General features: G+C 39.3%; 1 protein-coding gene across 1 annotated transcript in view; it reads right to left on the bottom strand.

Annotated features, from left to right (window-relative positions):
- The window catches only part of TRHDE (thyrotropin releasing hormone degrading enzyme), a gene marked incomplete at both ends in the record, with an annotated part of 216,780 nt that overhangs the window by 155,395 nt on the left and 37,001 nt on the right, over positions 1-24,384 (bottom strand). Inside the window, one exon of the mRNA XM_082497583.1 lies at positions 21,458-21,584. Coding sequence (XP_082353709.1) covers positions 21,458-21,584 — 127 coding nt within the window. The remainder of the gene's footprint in view (positions 1-21,457; positions 21,585-24,384) is intronic.

Below are 24,384 nucleotides of genomic sequence, written 5' to 3'. Positions count from 1 at the left end.
AGACAATTGAGAACAATTACTTATCACCTAAGTTTTTTCCATTCTTATGAATTACAAAACTCAGCACAGTCAAAGCCAAAAAAGGTAGGCATACTCATTTGTTCAAAAATGAAATCTCTTTCAAGTAAATAAATGTGTTGCATCTATTTCAACTTCTTCTTCATTTATATTTTATTACACGAATTCTAAATGTTTCTTCTGTAAGCACATTGATATTGACAGCTGTTAGCTACCAAACATTCTGTACTTTAATACCACTGCAGACAGAAATCACCTGTTGGCATCCCCCAGCTACATATTTAAAAGTTCAGGGCAATGGAGTACTTCAAAATGTTAGATTTGAGTCAGTAAAAATAATTATGTACTTAAATTCAGTCAAACACATGACTTGTTGAAATAGCTCCTGAATTGAAATCTCTGTTGGCAAATTATTCATTTGAATGTATATGGGCCGCACAACTCTTTCTCTTCTATTATGTTCTTACTGACAAAAGTAGCTATTTTCTATGTCCATTGAGGGTATGCCAGTTAACAGGCCTGGAAAACCCCACTGGATACTTTTTAAAACTGCCTTTTTTCCAAAACTGTCTACTGCTATTTGGAAAACAAAAGTTAATAGTATTATTTTTAACCATAAAATACAAGAATATTTTTCCAATTGTTATTCAGCAGGAATGCTTTTAACATATTTAGATATTACTCTGTACTCTAATGTTACCCATTCCAGAAAATCACTTTAGCAACACTGTTAATCTTTTTATAAATCAAATTTTCAAGCTTTAAAAACTTGTAAAACCTACAACCTCATAGTCATCGTACTTCATAATGTCAAATATTTCTGGTCACAAAGACATTCTTCCAGTCTTACCCATCACCATATGAAAATATATATATATGGGATGTAATTTATTCTGACATTTTTAGTACAACATAAAAATTTCATTTCATAATCTGCACTATATATATTCAATAGACGATATACAGAATAAATTCTGTGCATCCAACAATACAATTTCATTGAAGAAAAAAAAAAGAGTACAAATTATATTCTATGTGAAGTATACAATTTAGGCTGGGTTACAGTGAGTGATGACAGATTTTATAGCACTTCAATGCTGACTTAATCACTTCACTTATTATTTGGAAGCTATTTTGGATTAGTGGGGTTTTAGATGTTGAAGATTAATTTATATACCAATACAATCTACACTATGCTGGAATTTCACCAAATGCAAGCATCTATACTTATATGTCCCCAAATGTACAGCTATTTTAAGATACGACATAGTGAAGGATTTCTTTGTTTTGTATTTCATCCTCTTGCAAAAGAAGAATTGATCTGGTTGGGAGCAGAACATCACCAACTGAATCAAAAGACCAGCTTAGTGGCCGGACAGCCTCCATGCAAATTCTGATCATGGCTAGCCATGTTTGATTTATGATAGCTGATGGGATTACGGCCTAGTTGAGGCAACCCACAATACACAAGTGTGCTATTAGTAGCCATGGTACATTAATCAATGGTGATGAGTGCAAAAAAAAAAAAAAAAAAAAAAAAAAATCTAAAATACACCGATCTCAATATGTTATGGTTTTGCTCAGTTTTAGTACCCAGTAACGGGAAATTTAAGCACAAACTCATGTGCACTGATCATACGCTATACCTTAATTGTACGTTCAGCAATGCAGTTGTTCAGAACTCTATTTTAAAAAGCTCTGTGTCTACATAAATATGGAATATGAATGCTCCCCAATCTCATTGTCTAAAATTGTACATTTTTCACTTTGGAAAGTGAATAAAACAGTATACCAAGAAATTAACTTTTGTTAATTACATCAAGATTTAAATGAAACATAAAGGAAGCGAATCAAGTCTGATCCAATTGAATAAAATCACTTAACTGAAAACATTCTAAATCAGATTTATGATAATTTCAAGGCTTAAATGGGACATCATCTTTTTAAGATAAAGCTGACAGAACATTATCTTCCTGTCAGAATTCATTTTTTTAAAGGGTATGTTTTGATGCAATCCCATTTAAAACATAAATCAAGTATGCATACTGAGGACCAAGGACAACCAGCTGGTAGTCCACAAGTAAAGTCAGGTGGTCCATATTGATTCTCAAATCTGCAACTCATCCTAGCTCCTGGCAGCTCTCCAACCACGTGCTGAACTTCTAGTCTAACAGCACCTGGGATTCCCAATCTCACTGCTCATCACAATGCATAAAAACATGAAGGGAAGATGTCAAGCAAAGATTGCTGTAAGAGAAAAGAGCTGCACAATCAGGTTTAAAGATGGAGAGCTGGATTCAATGTTAGAAGAGCTCCAGTGGACATAAAAATAACATTGAGAGCAGAGAAGGTAAACAAAAGGTTATTTATATGCTGTTGAGTTCTCAACTATACTGCCTTCACAATCATGTTGGCAGGGATGCAGAACTTAGCACAGTAACAGAGAAGCTAGTGTTATCCACAGAGCCAACTGTTCAGTCTACTTGGACAACCAAGCACTCAAAGTAAGATCCAAGTAAGTCCATAATGCCAAATGTCTTAAGGTGGGACTTCAGGTGAGATAAACAAAGGGGGAAAAAAATAATCCTTTTCCCCCTCTATTTTAACTGCTAAAGAAAAATTCTTTTTAAAGAATACAAATCTTAGTATGCTGCTAAAACCCATCAAAACCTTATTACGTTTTGAGTATATATTAATTTTAAAATTCAAGTAAATCTCAGACAATAGTTTTAAAAAATCAGGTACAGGATTCAGCTTCCTGTTAACCAAGTCTTGAAAACCACAGTACATCACAGAAAAGTATCACGTACAAATGAGAAAACAGCTTGACTCAGAGCTGGTTACCATCCTGAAATGCCACACCCAGAAAGACCAGAAAAGGATGACAGAGGCATTTAACCCTATAATTATGACACTCGGCAATCAATCTGTATGTACAGTCAATCCTCCACAGGAAAGCAGAGAAGAAAAAATATAAAGATTAGATTTTGAAGTAAAACTCAGCAATCGGCATAAAGAAAAATGTAAGCTGAGGTTCTAATATTTCTTTACTATAAAAGCCAATGTATGCATCTGCCATTTGATTTTCACTATCTTTGTGAAGGAAAGAACAAAGAACCTTTACAGCTGCAACTCTGTAATACAGATGACACCAAAAATACAACCAATTCATGCTGAAAGAAATGCAGCATACTCTATTCATTCGAGAATGTATCCCCTGTAGCAGATTTGTACGAGGATGAAGAAGATGCCCTTCCCTTACTGGGGTATTCCACCTCCACACACCCCTCTAGAAAAGTGTCAGTCACGAGACAAGAAGGAAATGCATCCGAGAGAAATGCACAATGCAATGTCTCCATCAGTGCAGGAGATACAGAGCTACTGACAAAACAATCAGAAACTTGCATGTGGGGACACCACCACCACCAAATCAAAACTCAATACTTTTCTATGGCACCTATATTTCACTAGTGTGCTTAGATTAATGAAGAACACAGTGCTAGAGTATCAGGATGGAGAAGAGACGTCTTACTGAAGCGACCCACCCACACGTGGATGTTTATCTAAATCCAGTTTTATAAAGGCCTACTTCAGAGATGAGGTTTAGCAACCCGAAGACAAGAAAAGCATTATCCCGTATAAGTGATGACAGATGGATAAAGACATCCAAAAAAGCTTTTAAATATACCTACGTGAGCGGTTCTGTATTTTAGTACCATGAACCAATACTGACATTATCAGGAATTTTCCATCTTCACACAAAGAAAGAGCAACACTGCGCCATCTGGACTTGTTCATAATCCTCAGGTCAAAATGCCTTGAGCCTGGATGTGCAGTGAAGCCAAATTCCTAGCTAGGAGTGTTAAAATGAGCTTCAGTGAAGCTCACCAGTCTTACAGATCAAAGAATATGCTGTCACAAGACTGGTTCTGCATGGAATTACCTTCCAAAATATAAAATAGCTTGCTTGTCAAGTCAAAAGTTTTGATATGGAGAGAGACATTTATATTATCTCTAGTCCTATTATGTCTCTGTAGGAGCCCTCTTCCTAAATGTGATTATTGAAGTGAAACAATTTCACAGCTTCTGTGTCTGTCAACTTTTACTTATAGGCTACCTGAATAATGGCAACAAGCTGCTGGTGCTAGAGTATGAGGCAGTTCTTTCTCTCCAGGTGAGTTAAGTCAGCCACCTTTATTTTGCTAAGAGGCGGCAACAAGGGGGTTTCTGATGCTGATAACACAGATACAACACACATTAGAATCTTTACCCATGAATCTTTAGAGTTACTTTGGAATTACACTTAACTTTACCTTGCTTTATCATCTGTGACTATAATCTTCCTGAGTTTATAGTTTCATGAACACTGGCAGCACGGCTGTCTTAAGAAGCTCTGCATTTCACCTACAGTCCAGCTACCAGTCCCCATCTCCACATTACAGTTCACTGCTGCTCAGCAGTGCAGCTAAACTGTGGGACCAGCCTGAAAAACAGATCTCTAGAAAGAGGTGGTTAAAAATAGCCTCCCAAAAATAAAAGAGAAGAAGATGACTTTACACCACTGAAGTTAATGTCTCATGAAACTGCATGTAGGACAGAGCCCGCTTGCCTCGTTTTTCTTGGATCTGATGAGAGAGTACTGCAATGAGGATCTGTAAGTGGAGAGGGCTGCTAGAAAAAGGTCAAGAGACTTGTAAAATAAGGGAAATCTAGCCCACAATCAGTAAACAGGACCCATCTTCCCCGTGGGACCCTCACATAAGGGCCTGGAAGCAAGCGCACTGCCCCAGTTCTCTAATTACTCCCAGACCCGAACCTACTTCACACTTGGAAGTGACGCTCCCTGGTCCCAGACTCCCTATCCTGTGGTGCAAACACTCCTTGGTTCCATGGTCAGACAGCTTTATGACTCCATAAAAGTCTGTGGCACCTGCTGACTGGAATTTTATCCATAGATAACTATTTGTATAACCTTAATTAATAGGATTCCAGTCATATGCACATAAAATACAGCCAGGATAATACCTATATATATTTGCATGTGAATATGTGTGCATACATATGGTTGGAAAGACAGATTAATGCTAAAGGAGCATTCACAGACAAACATGTAAAGTTTTGCGAGGCTAGAACTACTTTTAGTAAGGTTTGCTTTTATTGTTTAAAATTGCATTACATTCCCTTGTACTGTTTCATTTCTCCACTTCAGTATTGCAACATTAAATTATCCTGCAGCTGAATACTTGGACTTGACTGTTTTATATTCCACACCCACAAATATCAGAGTTGCCACACAGCACGGATATTTCGATTGCAGAGCTTTTCATTTTTTTTAATTATTTTTTTTAAGAAATAGACTAGTAAAGACAAAACACAGTGAATTCTTCTGGGGCTGGACTTTCACGCAGCTGTCCCCAAATGCAATATGAGCATTAGAGAAAGACGTCTGTTCATTGTTACTCTCAATGACTTACAGCAATTCTTGAATATCCTTCGGTGTCATCTGACAATGTTCTTATCTTTGCAAGGTTTTATTAAGAGCTACATTATATCATTCTGTTATCAATCATAGCTTGTACAATTCAGATCCTTTTAATCACTTGGAAACTGTTCTACGGTTTCTACAGAAATACCTGGAGAGATGGCATGCAATATAAAACTGCATTTCTAATGTATCTGTTTGTTACTGAGTAACAGCCATGCTTCTTCATAAAATTCAATTGTCTGTGATTACCTTAAGACAGAATCAAAACTTAAAACATTTCAAGAATAGGGAGAAAAGATGCCTAGGAAATCATTTCACATTAGCAGTGAAAAGACATACAATGCTTCTTTCTATGTATCTGAGTTACAGCTGACAGTCTTGTGAAGCTTTCTATATTCCCACGCCTGAGCATTAGCACCCTAGGAAGAACAACTCTCAGACCAATTTTAAAGTAGGAAATATTGGAGCCACTTGTATGTCTCTCACATGAAACTGAATCATCAATACTTAATTATGAAAGGACGCGAGTTCTAACTGTCTTCTGTTTCAATGCATACTCAAATTTTATCCGACAAGTGAACATTTTATGCAGGTCTGATGAGCAAAACATCTGCCTGTCTTCACCTCTCAGCACTCTTCGGCTTTCAGCTGTGCCTCTAAATAGGACAACAGAACTGTGGTGCTTCTCCATTTGCAAAATGCATTATGTGTAGACAGCCAGTAGTGATTATAAAATACCTAGGTAGTATAACAACTATGGAAATATCTCACATAATTTCATATGAAAAATTCACCCACTGACTTTTGTTACTGTTTTAGGCGTCGCACCATAAACATAGCCATGTGTAATTAAAGGTCTGTCAAAATACTTGCACTTTTACATCATGAGTTTCAAAGGAAATCTATCTGTAGCTAACGTCACGGTGTTAGCAATAGACCAAAATCTCTTCTGAATAAAATCTTGCCGTGATCAGCTCCACCGACAAGTCCCCTATCATTGCAGAGCTGCGGGAACAGTTACAAAGCCACAGACTCAGGGGCTATTCTGAAACAGTTTCTCAAGGTTTATTTAAACCACCCAGAGAGACAGCAATAGCTGCAGAAACTTATGACAAGGGTTTCCAGAATACATTTATAAGTTCTTTCACGCATCTTGGTGCGTCTTTCCCCTTGCCTCCCTCTCCCACCCACTCTGGGATTCAACTGCCCAGTAACGTACAACAGCAGAACAACAGCAGAACTATGCTCAGCCGCGCCAAAGCTGAACACGCCAGGAGAAAAAGGGACTTGATTTCTCTAGACTAAAACATTGCCTGAGTTTAATTTCAGTAAGGAGTAGCATATGACAAGGAACATATTTTTGAGTGGAACAGTGGGAGTTGGTTTAGCTTAATACACTTTCTGAAGTGTGCTATCGCTATGACAAATATATATCTTCATGAGGACAGCTTTGTTAGAAGTGTTACTGATAAGAATCAGGGAGAGCGAAGGAAAACGCAGTCTTCACAGAACTGATCCTGAATCTGGAAATGTTACATTTTAAATACACAAGCAGATGGCATTTAAATAAATTAGAAGCAAAGAAAAGGAGAATTTATACACGGCAAGGGAGAACGGGGAAAGCAAGTTTAGCAGTAGCTGCCAGAGATCTCCACAGCATTTTTATTAAGTGATTCTTTTAATGCCCATATACCGTTTTAAGAAGCTTGCCATCATGCAGCGGGGGAGAGGGGAGGAAATCTACAGTGACAATTCACTTGTTTTAATGAAAGTTGTTCAGCCATCTTAATATTTTCATCTTTACACTGAAAATCATTGGTTTCCTTAATGCAAAAATGAAGTTGCTTCAGGCATGGTGCTGCAAACGTAGCATAATTCATTGTGTTAGGATATCTTTTCAGTTACAATATCCTTAGCAAAAGCAATAAAAGGTGAGCACATACATCCCTTTGAATTTCAGTAGCTTACAGAAACTAGCTAGTACAGGTGGAAGGTTTATAACTAAGCCAGCAGAATCTAGGAAGCAGCAATAAGTTCATTCAGCTCTCTAGTTATACACTTCTTCACATCTTTTGTATGAACAGAAATCTCTGGCCTATTTAAGCCCCACTTTAATGTGCTATAATCTTTTTCAAGACACTGTCATAATCTCTTGAAAGAAACTCCTCGTACTCTTTGATGATATATGAAAATGTATCTTCTTTACGTCTGTATCTGGTGGGGTTTTTCCACAGTACAGAAGAAAGATGAGAAAGCTCATTTTATACATCCACATACAGACTTTTAACTGTTTCTAATATTCAGGACATTATCAGTAAGTGGTTACTTTTTTGAAACTCTCACTGTACCAGTAATTCATAACACTTAAGTTTTAGATTTATTAGGAGATAAGAATATTAATTGTATATATATTTGTGTGTGTGTACTTCTCTCATCTATTTTCTTTCTGGCACAAAAGATCCATAGTGAAAAAAAATGTTTTGGGGAGGGACAATTAAGGACTCGGCCTAATCTTGGTGTTACAGTAAGAGTGAATAAGGTCAAAATTCTTAAGTATATATGTGTATTTCACGATAAACATAAGAAAACACACAAAAGCAAATGCAAGTCCCTTTGAGTCAGTGGACAAAGTGCTTTCTCATCAGTTTTGCGAAGTGAAACTTCTGTTTCTCAAAGTAATATATTTAGTGCCCTCAAATCAGCATCTAATGGAAAATGAAGTTTGTCACAATACCATATGGAGAGCATAACAAACTACCCCAAACAAGCACAATCCTTCCAAAACTGAAAACATGCAGTGTTAATAGGAACACTTCTCCAGTGCTGAAGAAAAAAAACAAACAAACTTGCTTTCCATTCTCATTTAAGTTTAGCAATGATACTGACATAAAAATAATTTCAAATCACTCATTCTTAGAAGTCCTTATCAGCATGAAAACGATGGCAGTGTTTTCAAAATTGCTGTGAAAACAATTGCTGTCTGAAAAAGGAAGAATACAATGCAAGTATTGTTGAAATCTTCTCTTGGTCTTATCTTTTAGTCTTTCTGCATGGAAGTTGTTATTCCAGCCATTCAGAGACTCTGAATAAGTGGCAGAAGTTACAGATTAGCTCTGAAACTATAGCCAAGCACCCTAAAACATTTAGCTAACAACTCCTCGAACATCAGGGCTATCCTACAAGAAGGAAGGCAGGGAGCCAGGCAAACCATAACAGCTCTGAAGTGCCTGGAGCGAGGGGAAGAGGCGAGAGAAGAGTCTTTTAAGCCTTTCTAGCCTGCCTCAACCAAGAAAATAAGCTATACTGGTGTTGCTCTGTGAGTTTCAAGCTAAATAAAATTGTGCTTCTGAAATAACAGCCTGAACAGGCTTTGTCATGACATTAGCTCTTCCAGGGCTGGAGACCCAACGCATCAACTACAGGGTTCAGCAAGCATAACACCAGGCAGAGCGAAAACTAGTACAGAACACATGTTTATAGACGGGACTGGACAATAGAGCCCATTGTAACCATTTATAGCTCCTGTTAGAGTAATTTGAACTTCTGTCTGAGTCTGGCCTGAAACTTAGCCTTCTTCACTTTTCAAATTAAATGTGGAGGCCAAAAACCCTTTAGCACAATGCTGAAGGAAAAGAAAATACTACTGAAACATATTGCTGCTGCTACAGTATGTAAAGCTACCCGTTTCAATCAATTCACAACAAAAATTCTTAGTAAAGAACAAAATTGTCCTGTACTCAAACTGCACGTATACAAAAAAGCCTGAGTGAACTATATTGGTGTTTGATGTGGACAGCACTCTAATCTGCCACTTTTTTTTTTTTTTCTCATCAGCACAATACCTTGATATTTCTGACATTCATTCTTTAGGCATGAAAGCATCTACTTCACATACGAGATAGAAAAAACAGAAGTCACCATCTCAACCTTGGTTTATCCTCCACACTTGAAACTTCAGAGTTAAATGAAAACTGGAACTTTCACGAATTGAATCGGAAATTTTTATTTAAAATTTGTCATATGATTTTGAATATGAACCAGATACACCCAAAAACACAGAAAGTCAAGTATGGCTTCAGTAAACTTTCATATTTACTCAAATGGTGCCATACAGAAAGACCTGGACAAGCCCAAGAAGCGGGCCCATGTGAATCTCATGATGTTCAACAAGGCCAAGTGCAGGGTCCTGCACATGGGTCAGGGCAACCCCCAGTTGCGTTGGGGGGATGAAGAGGGGGCTGGGGGATGAAGGGATTGAGAGCAGACCTGTGAGAAGGATGTGGGGGTACTGGTGGATGAAAAGCTCAACATGAGCCTACAATGTGCACTCACAGACCAGAAGGCCAACTGTATCCTGGGCTGTATCAAAAGAAGCATGGCCAGCAGGTCAACAGAGGTAATTCTGCCCCTCTACTCTGCTCTCATGAGACACCACCTAGAGTACTGTGTCCAGCTCTGGAGCCCTCAGCACAGCAAAGACATGGACCCGTTGCAGCAGGTCCAGAAGAGGGACACAAAGATGATCAGAGGGCTGGAGCACCTCTCCTATGAGGACTGGCTGAGAGAGTAGGGGTTATTCAGCCTGGGGAAGAGAAGGCTCCAGGGAGACCTTGCTGCAGCCTTTCACTACCTAAAGGGCTCTTACAAGAAAGATGGGGAAAAACTTTTTAGCAGGGCCTGTTGCAATAGGACAAGTGGTTATGGCTTTAAACTAAAAGAGGGAAGATTTAGACTAGATATAAAGAGGAAATTTTTTATAATAAGGGTGGTGAAACACTGGAACAGGTTTCCCAGAGAGGTGGTAGGCACCCCATCCCTGGAAACATTCAAGGTCAGGTTGGACAGGGCTCCAAGCAACCTGATCTAGTTGAAGATGTCCCTGCTCATTGCAGGGGACTGGACTAGATGACCTTTAAAGGTCCCTTCCAACCCAAAGTATTCTGATTATGAACACGTTGCTGTTATTCTGTTAGCTCTGTCTGTGCATATACGGCTACCTTGAAGATGTTGTTTGAACATCGCTCGCTATAGAAGAGGTGGACCATATGTTTCATTAGGTCAACACTAGTCTTTTCCCTTTTCCATCAAAAGATAATACTTGAGCAGATTGTATAACACTTCTGTTTCAAATGTAGAGAGTATCAGGCTTCTGTCTCAATTCTGAGAGAAAAGGCCATTACTTTCTCCTTGGTACTCTAGTTAATTGATACAGACCAACCGTGCTACCTACTTTCATTTAAACTAAATATTATCGGTACAATTCCTTCTAAGGAAAAATTTCCCAGTTTAGCACATCCTACTGCAATCCAATCTTCCTACACACTGGCCAAGGATTCACACATACCCCTCTTCATGAACCCAATCTAAATCTATCAACGTATCCTCAGTGATATCATTTCTCTTTCTTCCAAACCCTTCTGTATTTGTTTTTCGTCCACACAGCTTTGATCTCCACATGTTAACTGTCATAGTGCCATACCATTCACAGAAATTATGTCTCCCAATATCCTAATGACATATAGCCCCTATCCCATAATAAAAACCACAGTTCATAATGCCAATACAAACACGAATTTCACTGTGGGGCCAAGGTGTAAGCTTTTTTTTTTTCTAAATATGGATTTTTAAGACAAAGGTACAGTTGCTGGCATAAAAAGGTTTCAGCCACTAGTCAAAGTCTCTGATGAACCCTCTCAACTTTCAGATCTAACAGGTTATTAACAATCTTCAGTAGCCTCTCAAAAAACAAAGAAGTTCAAAAACTGGACATGGTCAAGAAGATTCTGGTTCCAACAATACTATTTTGCAGCAGAAATCAGTACTACCCTTCAAAAATCTGATATTCATAAGTGAACGTTTCTGGTCAAGAACAGTATGATTAAGCTAAGAAAAAGGCAATCACTAGCAGCCCTGAAGAAGACAATCAGGGATGAGAGCTGTGCTCAAGCAGAGTGAAAGAAGATATAATGAAAACTACTTCAGCTATGGCTATCTGAAAAGTATATTCGTCCATGCACTTTTAGGCATTTAACCATCACACATCAGGTAAATTTCACACAGCTTCCTGGTGATTCCCCCAATTTCTGTGGAGTTTCTGTGTCTGTCAAAGATCTTGCCCCATTTTATAAATCCTACAGAAGGATTCACCTCATCTTTTAGCCATCTAAAAATCAGAGATCAAATTTAAACTAGTTAGATTAGTTTCCTCTCTCTGTAGTCAGCAGAGACACCTCTACTGCTACCTCTGCAGGGAAGATTTATTTCTCCTAACTTATGTTAAAATGCACCATTTTCTGAAGGGATCTATGTTTCTCAAGATGCAATGAACTTAGAGGAGATACTGCTTTTAGCTAAAATTTTGGCTAAAATTCAGTGCACCCACTTCGACATCGGTGCTAACTGCTCAAATGACTTACTGAAGAGCAGCTTAGAAAAACATCTGTTTACATTCAGATGAAGGATTCTCATGGATCAAAAAAGCACTGACATTTCCATCGAGTCTCCTACAATCCCACATTCTGGTACACTGTCATAACAGCAGCACCACCTTTTTTTTTTTTTTTTTTTTTTTAAATTAATCATTTAAAAGACAAGATGATTTAGCTGAGTAGGTAGTAGGGACACTGTCGCATTTGGTCACCCTTTTACTATTACTATAGGCTGGCTGAACTACTGGCAACAGTGCTACTACTACCTGAACATTTTCCTTGTTTAAGAGGTTTGGATTCTATTCACATCACAATTAAGGGAGGGAAATCACTACATAATGAAAAGAAAACATTTTACTCAGAAGATTATTATTTCCACCAGGGCTCATTCATCTTTATTCTATATAAAGCTGCTGTATTCCTGTATGTAACTTTTCCTGTCTCCTGCAAACAGTATCAGACTTGTTGCACCAAGTTACCAGAGGGAGATCAGGTTCCCCTTAACAAACTTCCAAAACCAGTTACAATGCCCATTTAACATAGTTTAGAGCAATACAGTAAGAAAAAGTCCAAAGTGAAGATTTTTTTTTTTCCCCTGATTTCTTAATGTCATACTGTGGACTGATTTCTTACTCAGTTTGTTTCAGTTTAGTAACTCCCATTTCCTTTTCATATTTCAAAGCATTGCTCTGGGAAAAAACATTTCTTTTTCTTATGGCTGGAGCTGGAATTTTTCCCTCTGGAGCCCTGACCAGTTGCTGTTTTGAAGTGCTCACAGCTTAGAAATATAAAAAGAAAAAAAAAAAAAAACAACACAGCCTCAAAACAGAGGCTTCAAAGGTCAGGGTAAAAGTGACAGTTCATTCTGTGTACAAATGCTCTGTATCAACAAATAGTCTTCTGTGTGCAGAGACATTAGCCTTGTTTCAAGTACCTGGTCAAAGAAAATTGTAGGTTTCAATTCTGGTGCCTAAATAAGGGTGATAGCCCAAATTGAGAGGCTCAAAGTTATTAAAAAAAAAAATCCATGTGGAGCTGTTAGGTATGGACCAGCCATGGACCAACAGGATCTCATTTGGAGGCCAGCAGGAGCAGCAGCTAGGGGTCTTCAGGATACCCCAAGGCATTTTAAACAGTACCAGATAATTATGTTTAGGCACATGAATCAAGTCCTTAGTGCCTCCTCTCCCACCCTTCCTCATTCCAGAAGTCGTATGTCCCACTCCCAGGGCATCTCCCTTCCTACGCTTCTTTCTTCTCTATTCAGAACACCATACAACAACTCATTCAGACTTAAGAGTCTAATGTTTCTTTACCTCTCTCCTACAGGGTTGTGATGGATTCTCTCTCAGTGGAAGAGACCGGAACACTTTCAGAAAGACTGTGTACAGTATAGCTGTAGCGTCTGCCTAAAATGTCACAAGAATGCTATGAAACTCTACAAGCCTTGCTGTGCTGGAGGTCAGGTCAAATCAGCATTTCTTAAATTTTCAGGTTGGCAACCTCTTAAACAAGAGGCAACCAAACTGATGATCATTTTCAAATAGCATAAAAACAAAACAAAAAAGGTACTAATTATTGTTTTCATTTTACAGAGGGAGGAGAAATTATCTTCCTTGGTGTAACACAGCAATTCCAGGTTGCAGTTGGACAAGTCACAGGAAGAGGTCACCTTGCCAGGGAGAAAGACAAAATACAATGGCAGAAATTGTGAAACTTCGAGCAGAAGTGAAGCAGAGAACTCAGGCAACAACATGGAGGTTCATCATAGAAGAAGCAACAGAGACAGGAGGAAGGACAAACAAAGGGGAAGTCAGAAAGCAATAGCAGCAGAAAGAGTGCTGATGAAGATGATGGAAGCTCAAGCAGGGCAGAAGGCAATATTGCTATGAACAGGTTAGGAGCACGTCAAAAAGTCAAGTAAAGCAATTAAATCAAAACAAACAGTTAATCACTAGGGCTCACAGCAAGTCACGTGGCCATCCTCCAACAGCATCTCATGCTTTTACTCTGGGCCTGCAATGCCTCACACTGCTACAGGCAGCAGCACTATCTCACCAAAATATTCATGGTCAACAATCAGGGAATGGAGCAGGGGTACGTGACTTTTCTTTAAAAATCAGAACTGTTGAACTTTTCCTTTACATGGTTGAGCTATTTTTTACATCATAAGAAAGAGTTTAAGTTCTTCTGTGACACACTTCAGAAACTGAATCTTGTTCTCCCAAAATATTCAAAGAGCAAATGTTAATGGTCCAATTTTGTCTTCCATTGTGCAACACACACACTAAATCCCTTAGAAAATAATTTTCTGAGACTTTGCATTCACACCTTAAAGTGTTCTATGCTGTATAATGAAAACAAGACTATATCATTTTTGCATGAACCTGGTAATTAGTACCTTGAACATACCTGTAAAAAAAAAAAAAAAAAAAAAAAAAACAAAAACCACACACACCACCATAAAACATATCAGATGTAGCCCTAAGGTTTTCTGTACAGCAAATTACAGAAAAAGAGACTTCCGGAAGTCTGGGGGGGAGGGGCAAGGGGGAGGAGGGGAATTTAAACATCTATTTTAACACTACAGTGCTCATATAAATTGCAGTATTTATAAATTAAATATTGATTCATACCCACTGGCCTCAAGACAAAACAGCGAGGGGATTTATTTTCACCCAGCTTTTCTGTAACATATGCAGCCATGTCCCAAAGTGGATTCTTCAGCCGTTTATATTTGTACCTTTCAGGACACTTTCAATGGGAAATTAAAAGCTTTCTGAGAAGCCCAAGTTCTTCCCAACCCTATTCACAGCTCTCCGTCACTAAAAGGCATTAGATACGTCTCCTTCCCAGGTCTGCATGTTGTGGAAGTTTAATGCTACAAATGACACAAATTAAGCTCAGGGGACAGAATACAATAGTTCAGTTGGAAGGGATCTACAACAATCATCTAGTCCAACTGCCCGAACAAATTAAAGCATGTTAAGGGCATTGTCCAAATGCCTCCTAAACACTGACAGGCTTGGGGCATCGACCACCTCTCTAGGAAGCCTGTCCCAGTGCTTGACCACCCTCTTGGTAAAGAAATGCTTTGTAATGTCCAGTCTAAATAAACCTCCCCTGGCGCAGCTTTTAACCATTGAACAAGGGAGAGCAGTCCTGAGGAGAAGGACTTGGGAGTGTTGGTTGATGAGGAGCTCAACAGGAGCCAGTAATGTGCTCTTTTAGCCCGGAAAGCCAACTGTATCCTGGGCTGCATCAAAAGAAGTGTGGCCAGCAGGTCAAGGGAGGTGATTCTGCCCCTCTACTTCGCTCTTGTGAGACTCTACCTGGAATACTGTGTCCAGCTCTGGGGCCCCCAGCATAAGAAGGACATGAGCCCATTGGAACGAGTTCAGAGGAAGGCTACAAAGATGATCAGACGGTTGGAGCATCTCTCCTATGAAGACAGGCTGAGAGAGTTGGGGTTGTTCAGCCTGGAGAAGAGAAGACTCCAGGAAACCTTAGAGCAGCCTTCCAGTACTTAAAAGGGGCCTACAGGAAAGATGGGGATGGACTCTTTATCAGGAAGTGTAGTGATAGGACGAGGGGTAACAGCTTTAAACTGAAAGAAGGTAGATTTAGCTTAGATATAAGGAAGAAATTCTTGACTCTAAGGGTGGTGAGACACTGGAACAGGTTGCCCAGGGAAGTTGTGGATGCCCCATCCCTGGAGGTGTTCAAGGCCAGGTTGGATGGTACTTTGAACAACCTGGTCTAGCGGAAGGTGTCCCTGCCCACGGCAGGGTTGGAACTTTAAGGTCCCTTCCAACTCTAACCATTCTATGATTCCATGATTCTATGATTCCCACACATCCCATCACTGGACTCCAGGGAGAAGAGATCAGCACCTCCCCCTCCACTTCCCCTCCTGAGGAAGCTGTAGAGAGCAACAAGGTCACCCCTCAGCCTCCTTTTCTCCAAATTACACAAACCTAAAACCCTTAGCTGCTCCTCATAGGACATTCCTTCCAGCCCTTCCACCAGGTTTGTTGCCCTCCTCTTGACACATTCAAGGACCTTCACATCCTTCTTAAATTGTGGGGCCCAGAACTGCACACAGTACTCAATGTAAGGCCACACCAACCCTAAATATAGGGGGATAGCCATCTCTTTTCACCGGCTGTGTTTGATGCACCCCACGATGCAGTGCCGTGGCAGTCAAGAGGGAAAACATTGCTGACTCATGTTGAGCCTGCTGTTGACCAACACCCCCAGATCCCTTCCCACAGAGCTGCTCTCCAGCCACTACCCTCCCAATTTATACTTGTGCCCAGCATTAGTCCATCCTACATGCAGGATCTGGCATTTGGACTTGTCAAATTTCATCCCATTAATCATTGCCCAATGCTCCAATGTACCTAAATCCCTCTGCAATGCCTCTTGTCCCTCAAGAGAGTCAACAGCGCCTCACAGTTCGTTACTGTCAGCAAACTTGCTAATCGTTAATAAAACATTTTTTCTCTTACCTAGGCAGTTCCAGCAGGACACTCTGCCTGTATAAGATTTGAACCAAGCCCAGGAAGATCTCCTCTCCACTAATGAAATAAGGAACCTAGGGCAATCAGCTTGCTAATTCAGACGTGCCAGTTGAGTGCCTAAAGTTGAAACAATCCAAGCAAAGGGCCTTTGAGTTAGGCACTGTGCGTCTGACCCTTAAACACCAAAGTTCCTTTACACAACCCATAGTGGTTACACTAATTACATGGGCGTCTAAGTACACTACTCAGAATAAAACAAATTGAGTTGCAAAATGAGTTTTCAGAGAAGCAGTAAATGCATCCTGCTAACACTGTAATACTGCAATGTTGTTAAGGGGAGGAAAACCAAGGCCCAGGAACCCAAAAATCTTCACACAAGTGGCTCATTTATGCACCACACATGAAGTTTTGTCAGTCTTTCATAAATGAAGCCTTATAAAGTTTTCCAGTTTCAGTACATTAAGTATTCCAGAAAAGAGATTCTGTGGCCCTTTAGTAGAAACACTTGGGAAACTGGAAGACTATGAACACATGGATAACCTTGCCAGCTCAAACAAAAAGGCTGCGTAGCTCAGTATTCTCTCCAATAGCAGCCACAAGCCGACATTCAGGAAAGCATAAGACCAGGGATGTATAAATATCACTCTGAAGTATTTCCTAGCTTCTATTTTCAAACCATGGGATTTCCTCTCATGGAGCACCTCTCCAAGTACTTGTCCATGTCTCTCTTTGGACCTGTATAATCTTTTTGCATCTACAATCTCTTTTGACAAGGAGTTTCACAAATCTACCACCTGCTGCAGTAACAGTGGTCTTTTCATGTTCTCTGCACCTGTCTCCTGCTAACCTCATTGGGTAGCCCTTGAGTCTTGGCTGGAAAAGGCAGTCGGCTTCTCTACCCCAAATCATTCACAGATTAAGAGTCACAACTGTCCACATGTAAAGAGTGCTTGCTTACCTAATCATTCCTCATAGGGAAACTATTCCAGTCTCGAAGATGCTCATAAGAAAAAGCTCTATGTATACAAAGGAACTTTTTTGTGTAGTACAAACTGAATTAAAAATAAATACGCGATACAAATACAGAAATATATTTCATATTCACCTGCCATAGAAAGACAATTAAAAACTCTACTGCATATCTTTTTAGAATTAAATAAAATCCAGTGCTTTATCCACCCCTCATTTTAAGTAGTGTTTATAATTATATTATAGTCTTGAAAAAATCTGTTTTTTAAAAGACCTGAATTATTTTTCAGAAATGAAATTCATAAAAAAGTTATTAGTTTAAAAGCCTACACAAGCACCTTCCAGTTCAGAACACGATGTGGGAAAAAAGCACATATCTACAAGCTAAGTAGAACTTTTAACTGTGGAAATTGGTTATTCAAATGAGGAAAATACCCAATTCACATTCATTACCAGAATTCACATCAACTGGCAAACAAATCTACGGTTCCAGGGCATTCAGAAGTCAGTACAGGCCATGTAAGACCTAAAAAAATCTTAGTCATTGGGTGACAAAAAGGTTCCCCCAGATTCTCCACAGTTCCCAATAGTAACAGAGGCTGCATGTAAGTACAGTAAAAAAGCCTGGTTGAAACCAGCCTAGCAGTCAAGAGCATCAGGAGAAAGTGGTTCCTATAGAGAACACTAGCTGATTTATTAGAATCTCAGATGACGAGCACTAGTTTCATATGCCAAGGATCCGTGAAAATGGACCTCAATGGCATAAGAAGTGAACAAATGAACACAGGTCCCTCTGATATAGCAACACATCTGAAGCACCTGAATGTCCTCAGATACTCTTACCATATAGAGTTCGAATGGATGACTACATAGATGATGGAAGTGCTTTGCCACGGGTTGCAGGTCTCTTGACCCCAACATACAGCACTGACACTAGCATTTTGCTCTGTAGCTCATATAGTACCTGCATAGTAAGCTGGTCAGTATTTCAGTAACGGAATTCTTTTGAAAAAAATAAAATCTATTTTCAACCAAAATAATTACATTTGGTTTAGTTCGCTCTCGTTAGAACTAAGCGATATATGAAACAAAATTTTTCATTCTTTAAAACATCTACATTTGAAATAGAACATTTTCTACAGAACTGACACTGTCATTAAAAAGCTTTTTAAATGACATTCTACAATTTTCACTCCCACTTGAAGCCATTTCACATTTCATTTATAAATAAAATGAAAAACTCTTAAAGTGTCCCACACAGAAAATTCTGATTTTTCTTAAAACCTTAATGAAGTATGCAATCCTTTGCAGTGGTGACAGCAGCATACCAGGTGAGAGGGCCAAGGCTTCAGAGCACAGGCGTGTATTCTGTAGCAACGCATCCTCCTGATGCACACTCCTTCCACTGCTGTAGCTAATGCTGTTTTGTCTCCTCCTTCAGAAAAAAAATCTTTAATACTACTGCAAAATCACTATCATAGAAAGACGACAGTGTTTTCATTTTTAGTCCTTCTATTCACCCATCAGAGTACTGTCCCTAACCTTTTATTTTCCAGTAGAAAATAAAAATAAAAATTCAGCACTCCTTCAGGTTAGAGACACTAGCAAGACACTAGCACATGCTTAAACATAGTGATCTTAGTGTCCAGCTGAACTGGGAACAACTATACCTATGTTCATATGCCAATCAAATTTTCAAAAATATTTGTCACTGAGAGATTTTTGAAATTTTCATTATATTTACATTAAATAAATTTAACCTTACTATAGTATACAAAACTTTGCAACCTATTTTCTACAGTATCACTACAGAATAACTGAAGTTTTGCATCAGTATTTCTTATTAACATAACAATTTTACTACACATACTTGATGAAAAAAATATAGTTTTACTTGTGACTATTCCTCCTGTCCTGTTCCAAAGAGATCCAAACTGGAACACAGTCATGCCTCTCTCCTCCCAGTTGCGGACAGTGACATCAGAAGAAACAGATGAACCCAATCCATTAACACGTGGCTCTGTGGCTGGTGTCACCGCCACAGTTTTGGGTTTTTCGGTAATGGGATGGCCTACACAGCACCAGGTTTTCTGACTTCAGATGGGATTCACTTTTCTGAGATGGGAAAGAGGGCCTTTGCTCACAAGCTAGCAGCACTCATTGACCAAGTTTTAAACTTGTCATGAGACACCACCTGGAGTACTGTGTCCAGCTCTGGAGCCCTCAGCACAGCAAAGACATGGACCCGTTGCAGCAGGTCCAGAAGAGGGACACAAAGATGATCAGAGGGCTGGAGCACCTCTCCTGTGAGGACTGGCTGAGAGAGTAGGGGTTGTTCAGCCTGGGGAAGAGAAGGCTCCAGGGAGACTTTCTTGTGGCTTTTCAGTACCTAAAGGGCTCTTACAAGAAAGATGGGGAAAAACTTTTTAGCAGGGCCTGTTGCAATAGGACAAGTGGTTATGGCTTTAAACTAAAAGAGGATAGATTTAGACTAAATACAAGGAAGAAATTTTTTTACAATGAGGGTGGTGAAGCACTGGAACAGGTTTCCCAGAGAGGTGGTCGATGGCCCATCCCTGGAAACATTCAAGGTCAGGTTGGACGGGACTCTGAGCAACCTGATCTAGTTGAAGATGTCCCTGTTCATTGCAGGGGGTTTGGACTAAATGACTTTTAAAGGTCCCTTCCAACCCAAACTATTCTATGAATCTATGTTTTCTGATTAAATATTTTTAAAAGATATGTCACAGCATAATGATTACCCATACAGCACACTGAGTTAGTTGAAAGACCATATGTTGCATTTGTGAAAAATATTCTGAAGCAGATACAGCCAGTAATGCCTGCTGCTGCCTGGCATCCCCAGTAAACTACCTGAAGTGATGATGCTTGTCCTTTATATTCAATGGAAAGTTTTTGATTGTTTTTTTCCTTCTAAATTTTTGGCACCGGTAAGTCTAACTTCCTTTATGAAATCATCATTACATACCCGAAGCCAGGTATGAAAGGATACACAGAAAGTCTGATGCACGTGCCATGTTTAATCCATTAGCATATTTCTCCAGAATACTGCCTGTAACCCATCATTTAGAGACAAGAAACAAATGCCACAACTTTCTTATAAAAAATTTATGCAACACCCTCATCTAGATAAAGTAAATGATGTTGCTATCTTCTACACCGTTAGCTGCAAGACTAATAAAGCTACTCAGCAGGCAAAGGATTTAATGAAATAGACCCTGAGTTCCTGGGAGGATCACCTGTGGTTCCAACTCTAACACTTCTGATCAAATACAAGCTCTCCTCCTGCTGCTGAGCAACAGGCTTTTCTGGATCTTGATCAAACATGCTCCAAAGGAGGGAGAGTCTAATAATATGGTGTAAAGTATTAAAGTGTGTAGGAGAACAATTGGTTGTGGTTAAAGGGAAGAGGAGAAAAAATTATTTAAAAAATAATGGAAATTGACAGCTTTTACATTTAGGTCACTTGAGCAACAAAGCAATTTCATAGCAATTCTTTCAATAAGCAACAATACAATTAAGCATACGTACTAATCATCATTAATAAACCACATAAACCAGCATTAAAAAAAAATACAGCCTTGCACTGTTACAGTTCCCAGCTTCCACAAATATTTCCAATTCTCTTCCCCATCTAAGGCTGAGACATCAAGATACAAATATTACAGAACAAACATCTCCTAGTGGCTACCTAATGAAAGTAAGGGCCAAAATAAACAGCATTAAAAAAAACCTTAACCCGCTTATCAGCGAAAGGTCTCAAGTTCTCTTCACAATGCCTAACAAATTTAAGTACTGCCTGCTTACTGCTCCTTTCAGTGTGAGGCTGGAGAGGGGACAATTTGGCTTCCCTTCTTCTGCAAGGAAGCGATGAAAAATTCCTTACTTATTGATCCTTCTAAGTTAATCCAAACATTGCTTACCTTGAAATCTAGTACATTCCTGTCTTAAATTTCCTTTAAAAAAAGCTGACTTTTATCTGGGTGAACTTCATGTTCTAGGGGAAATCTTACCTAATTTTGGCAGGGAATAGGGCACTTTAAAATAATCTTCATAAAATTCAATGAGTCTCCTTGTAATATTTAGAGCATAGTCCCCCGATCCTCTTCGGATTGCATCAGGCCTTGCATATAACCGTACCTGTTAAAAAAAAAAAGCAAAAGATCATTTCAGCATCTACATTTTAAAGCTCTCCTACCTGCAGAGGTGAATTATTCTGAAGTTGTTGTGGTGAGGTGGAAGGATTATTCTCTCAGAGCCAAATGTTACTGTCATCGTTTGTCAAAACATGTCGTAGCCAAAAACCAGAACTTCCACAATTAAGGTTACAAAGTTGAGAAGTCACAATCTCCTACTTGTTTGTGTTGCCAAATAAAAGACTTAACACTCCTTGCATCAAAATAAATATTCAAAGAAAACACTTACATGTGTTTGCTAGAGATATGATGGGAGAGTGGATTAGTATAATGGTTCTCTGCCCACACGGAATGTAGGCAGGATGCAGTGGCTCAGTAGGAGAGAAGTTCACGGTTTGTTAAAGGCACATTATATCGAGCCCTGAAAGTATTAGTAGATTGTAGAGGAAAAAAAAAAAAAAATAATCATTCTCTTTTCTTTTCTCTGGCAGTGACACAGTTACCCTCCATGAGCTATGGAAGACTGCAAAAACAACCATTTATAAGCTCATTCATGTACACAAACAATTAACATTCCTGAAACCTCCATGGCTGCTTCAGGCCTCTGTTTTCAGAAAGCAGTAAGTTAAAGCTGTTTATACAAACCACAGACTGCTGTGTTCAGTATAAAATAGCTCACGCATTTGGCTACATGGAGCACCAAAGTGAACAGGACTCACCTTAATAATTCAGCACCCAAGTGTGACCCGCTTCCCTCCTGATTAAGGAGGTAGTGGAAAGCACTGCCAGGTTATTCATTATTCCCCGTCCTCACAGTCCTTAATGCCTCCTTAGTGCAAAGATGACATACAGCTGAGAACTGTTAACCAAGAAAGGGATAGAAAGGAGAGCCACTTTTTGCTCTCCCTCCTCACACGCAGTCTGATGGACTAAGCCAAGGGGAAGCAGTGGATGCTTTCTGGCTGTGGCAGAAGGTCTCTCCCTCCAGTATGTAATGACCTGATACAAACGAGACTCTACTAAATGTCAGTCCTAATAATAATATCTGACTCGCTAATACTTTCTGTGGTAGGATTAAATCCCAGTCAGGGTTCCGAGGAAAGCAGCAGGGCAGAAATCAGAAAACATCAATGCAAACATGAAGCAGAAATATCAGTTTTGAAATGTTTCTAAATGCTCTATTCTGGACCAAGAAAAGCCAATGGGATTTTCGGCTTCAGTGAAAGCATTACCAAGTATTGCTTTTCTGCTCTTTTCCTGAACCAGTTCGGTTACCTGAGTGGAAACCAGATATCAAACCCCAGTACACTGAACCTGTCAATTCTGTTTTAACCCACTATCTCTTTGTTTTCACTACTCAGACACATTATTCTGCTTTCTTAGTATGTCCATCTTTATATTTTTTATCTTTGTATTGTATTACAGACTCAGTGCACAATCAGCCATACGTAATTATCATTTGTAATGTAAAACAGATAATAGCGTAACCTAATGAGACATGTAATAAAGCAGACTTCTCATAATCACCACCTGAAAGCATATAAACCATTATCTGAACATCTCCAAGTCACTATTTTTGTTTATTGCTTCCTTCCACAGTTAACAGTGACATGTACATTAAATGTTCCCTGATCTGCTACACTAAATATATTTTTTAACAAAATAGATATTAACCACAGAGATCCTAATTCAAACATCTCAAAACCTTTAGTTTATGGAAGGATGGTAAGAATCACAATTAGATTTGTGATGAACACTGTTTTGTATCATTAAACCTTTATACACAATTTTGCATAATTGCTTTACTGGCACAGTTGACTGTATCAGCAAATTAGGAAAAAAAGTCAGCCAACCAAGTATACAAAAAATCATTCAATTTGACAGTGGCCAAATGTGTCCATAATAAGGAATAGGACAACAGAAGGGAAGAAAAAAAAATAGGTACATACAAGAAAAATCAAGGTTCTACTTACTGCATTACAACGTGTGTCTTTTGGCAAAGGCAGAAAAGGCATTTAACGGTGTCTAAGATTGGGCCCAGCTACCAAAGCTCAAAAACCGCAATGCTGCAAAATTTCATTTGCCACCTGCTGAATATAGTTTTATTTTGTCTGTAAAGTTTCCTTGGGTGCCTCTCTGCCCGCCCAGAACAGCTCTGGACTGGCAGGGCTCCACGGCTCACACCAAGGTCACCCCTAAGCTGGAACTCAGTTCAGAAATTACCCATGCTTTTGGCCAGGTCTCCCATGGGCTTTGAGGCAACAAGCATTGCCGAAGCATGCCAGCCACCTTCAAATGCTGGGTCTGTTTCTGCCTTTCGCCCAACAACCACTGAACATGAGATGTATGGAGGAACCTTAGAGGCACCATCGCAGACTCAGCCCTGGCCTCAGAAAATTCCCCTCTTGGTTAGCAGAGGGCTACCACAGGGGTCAGTCTGTGACACTCTACCTACCTGGCTGGCCGTTTTGGATGACACCTTCTCAGGTGTCATATAAAAATATATAAATAGCTATATATATAAATATATAAAAACGATGTACAGAGCTTGCTCCAGAGTTCAGTCTAAAGGCTGGCACTTGTAAGCTTGAAATTGAAGCCCCCAACTTTCACACACCAATGCCCTTTAATGCGTATGGGCATATCTTAACCATGTATAACCTCCAATGGGGATTATATTATTTCCTTAACTTATACGAACATTCTGAGTGTTAAGTAATAAAGACGGTAAAGTTTTCAAATACTGCTCCGAAGAGGAGCTTAGGTAAATAAAACAGAATAAAGATTAAAACATGAGATTTGTT

This window comes from Vanellus vanellus, assembly GCF_965231255.1.
Source record: "Vanellus vanellus genome assembly, chromosome: 1".
Taxonomy (NCBI): Eukaryota; Metazoa; Chordata; class Aves; order Charadriiformes; family Charadriidae; genus Vanellus; species Vanellus vanellus.
Note: the sequence above shows the minus strand (reverse complement) of the source record. Positions and strands in the feature narration are given on the sequence as shown.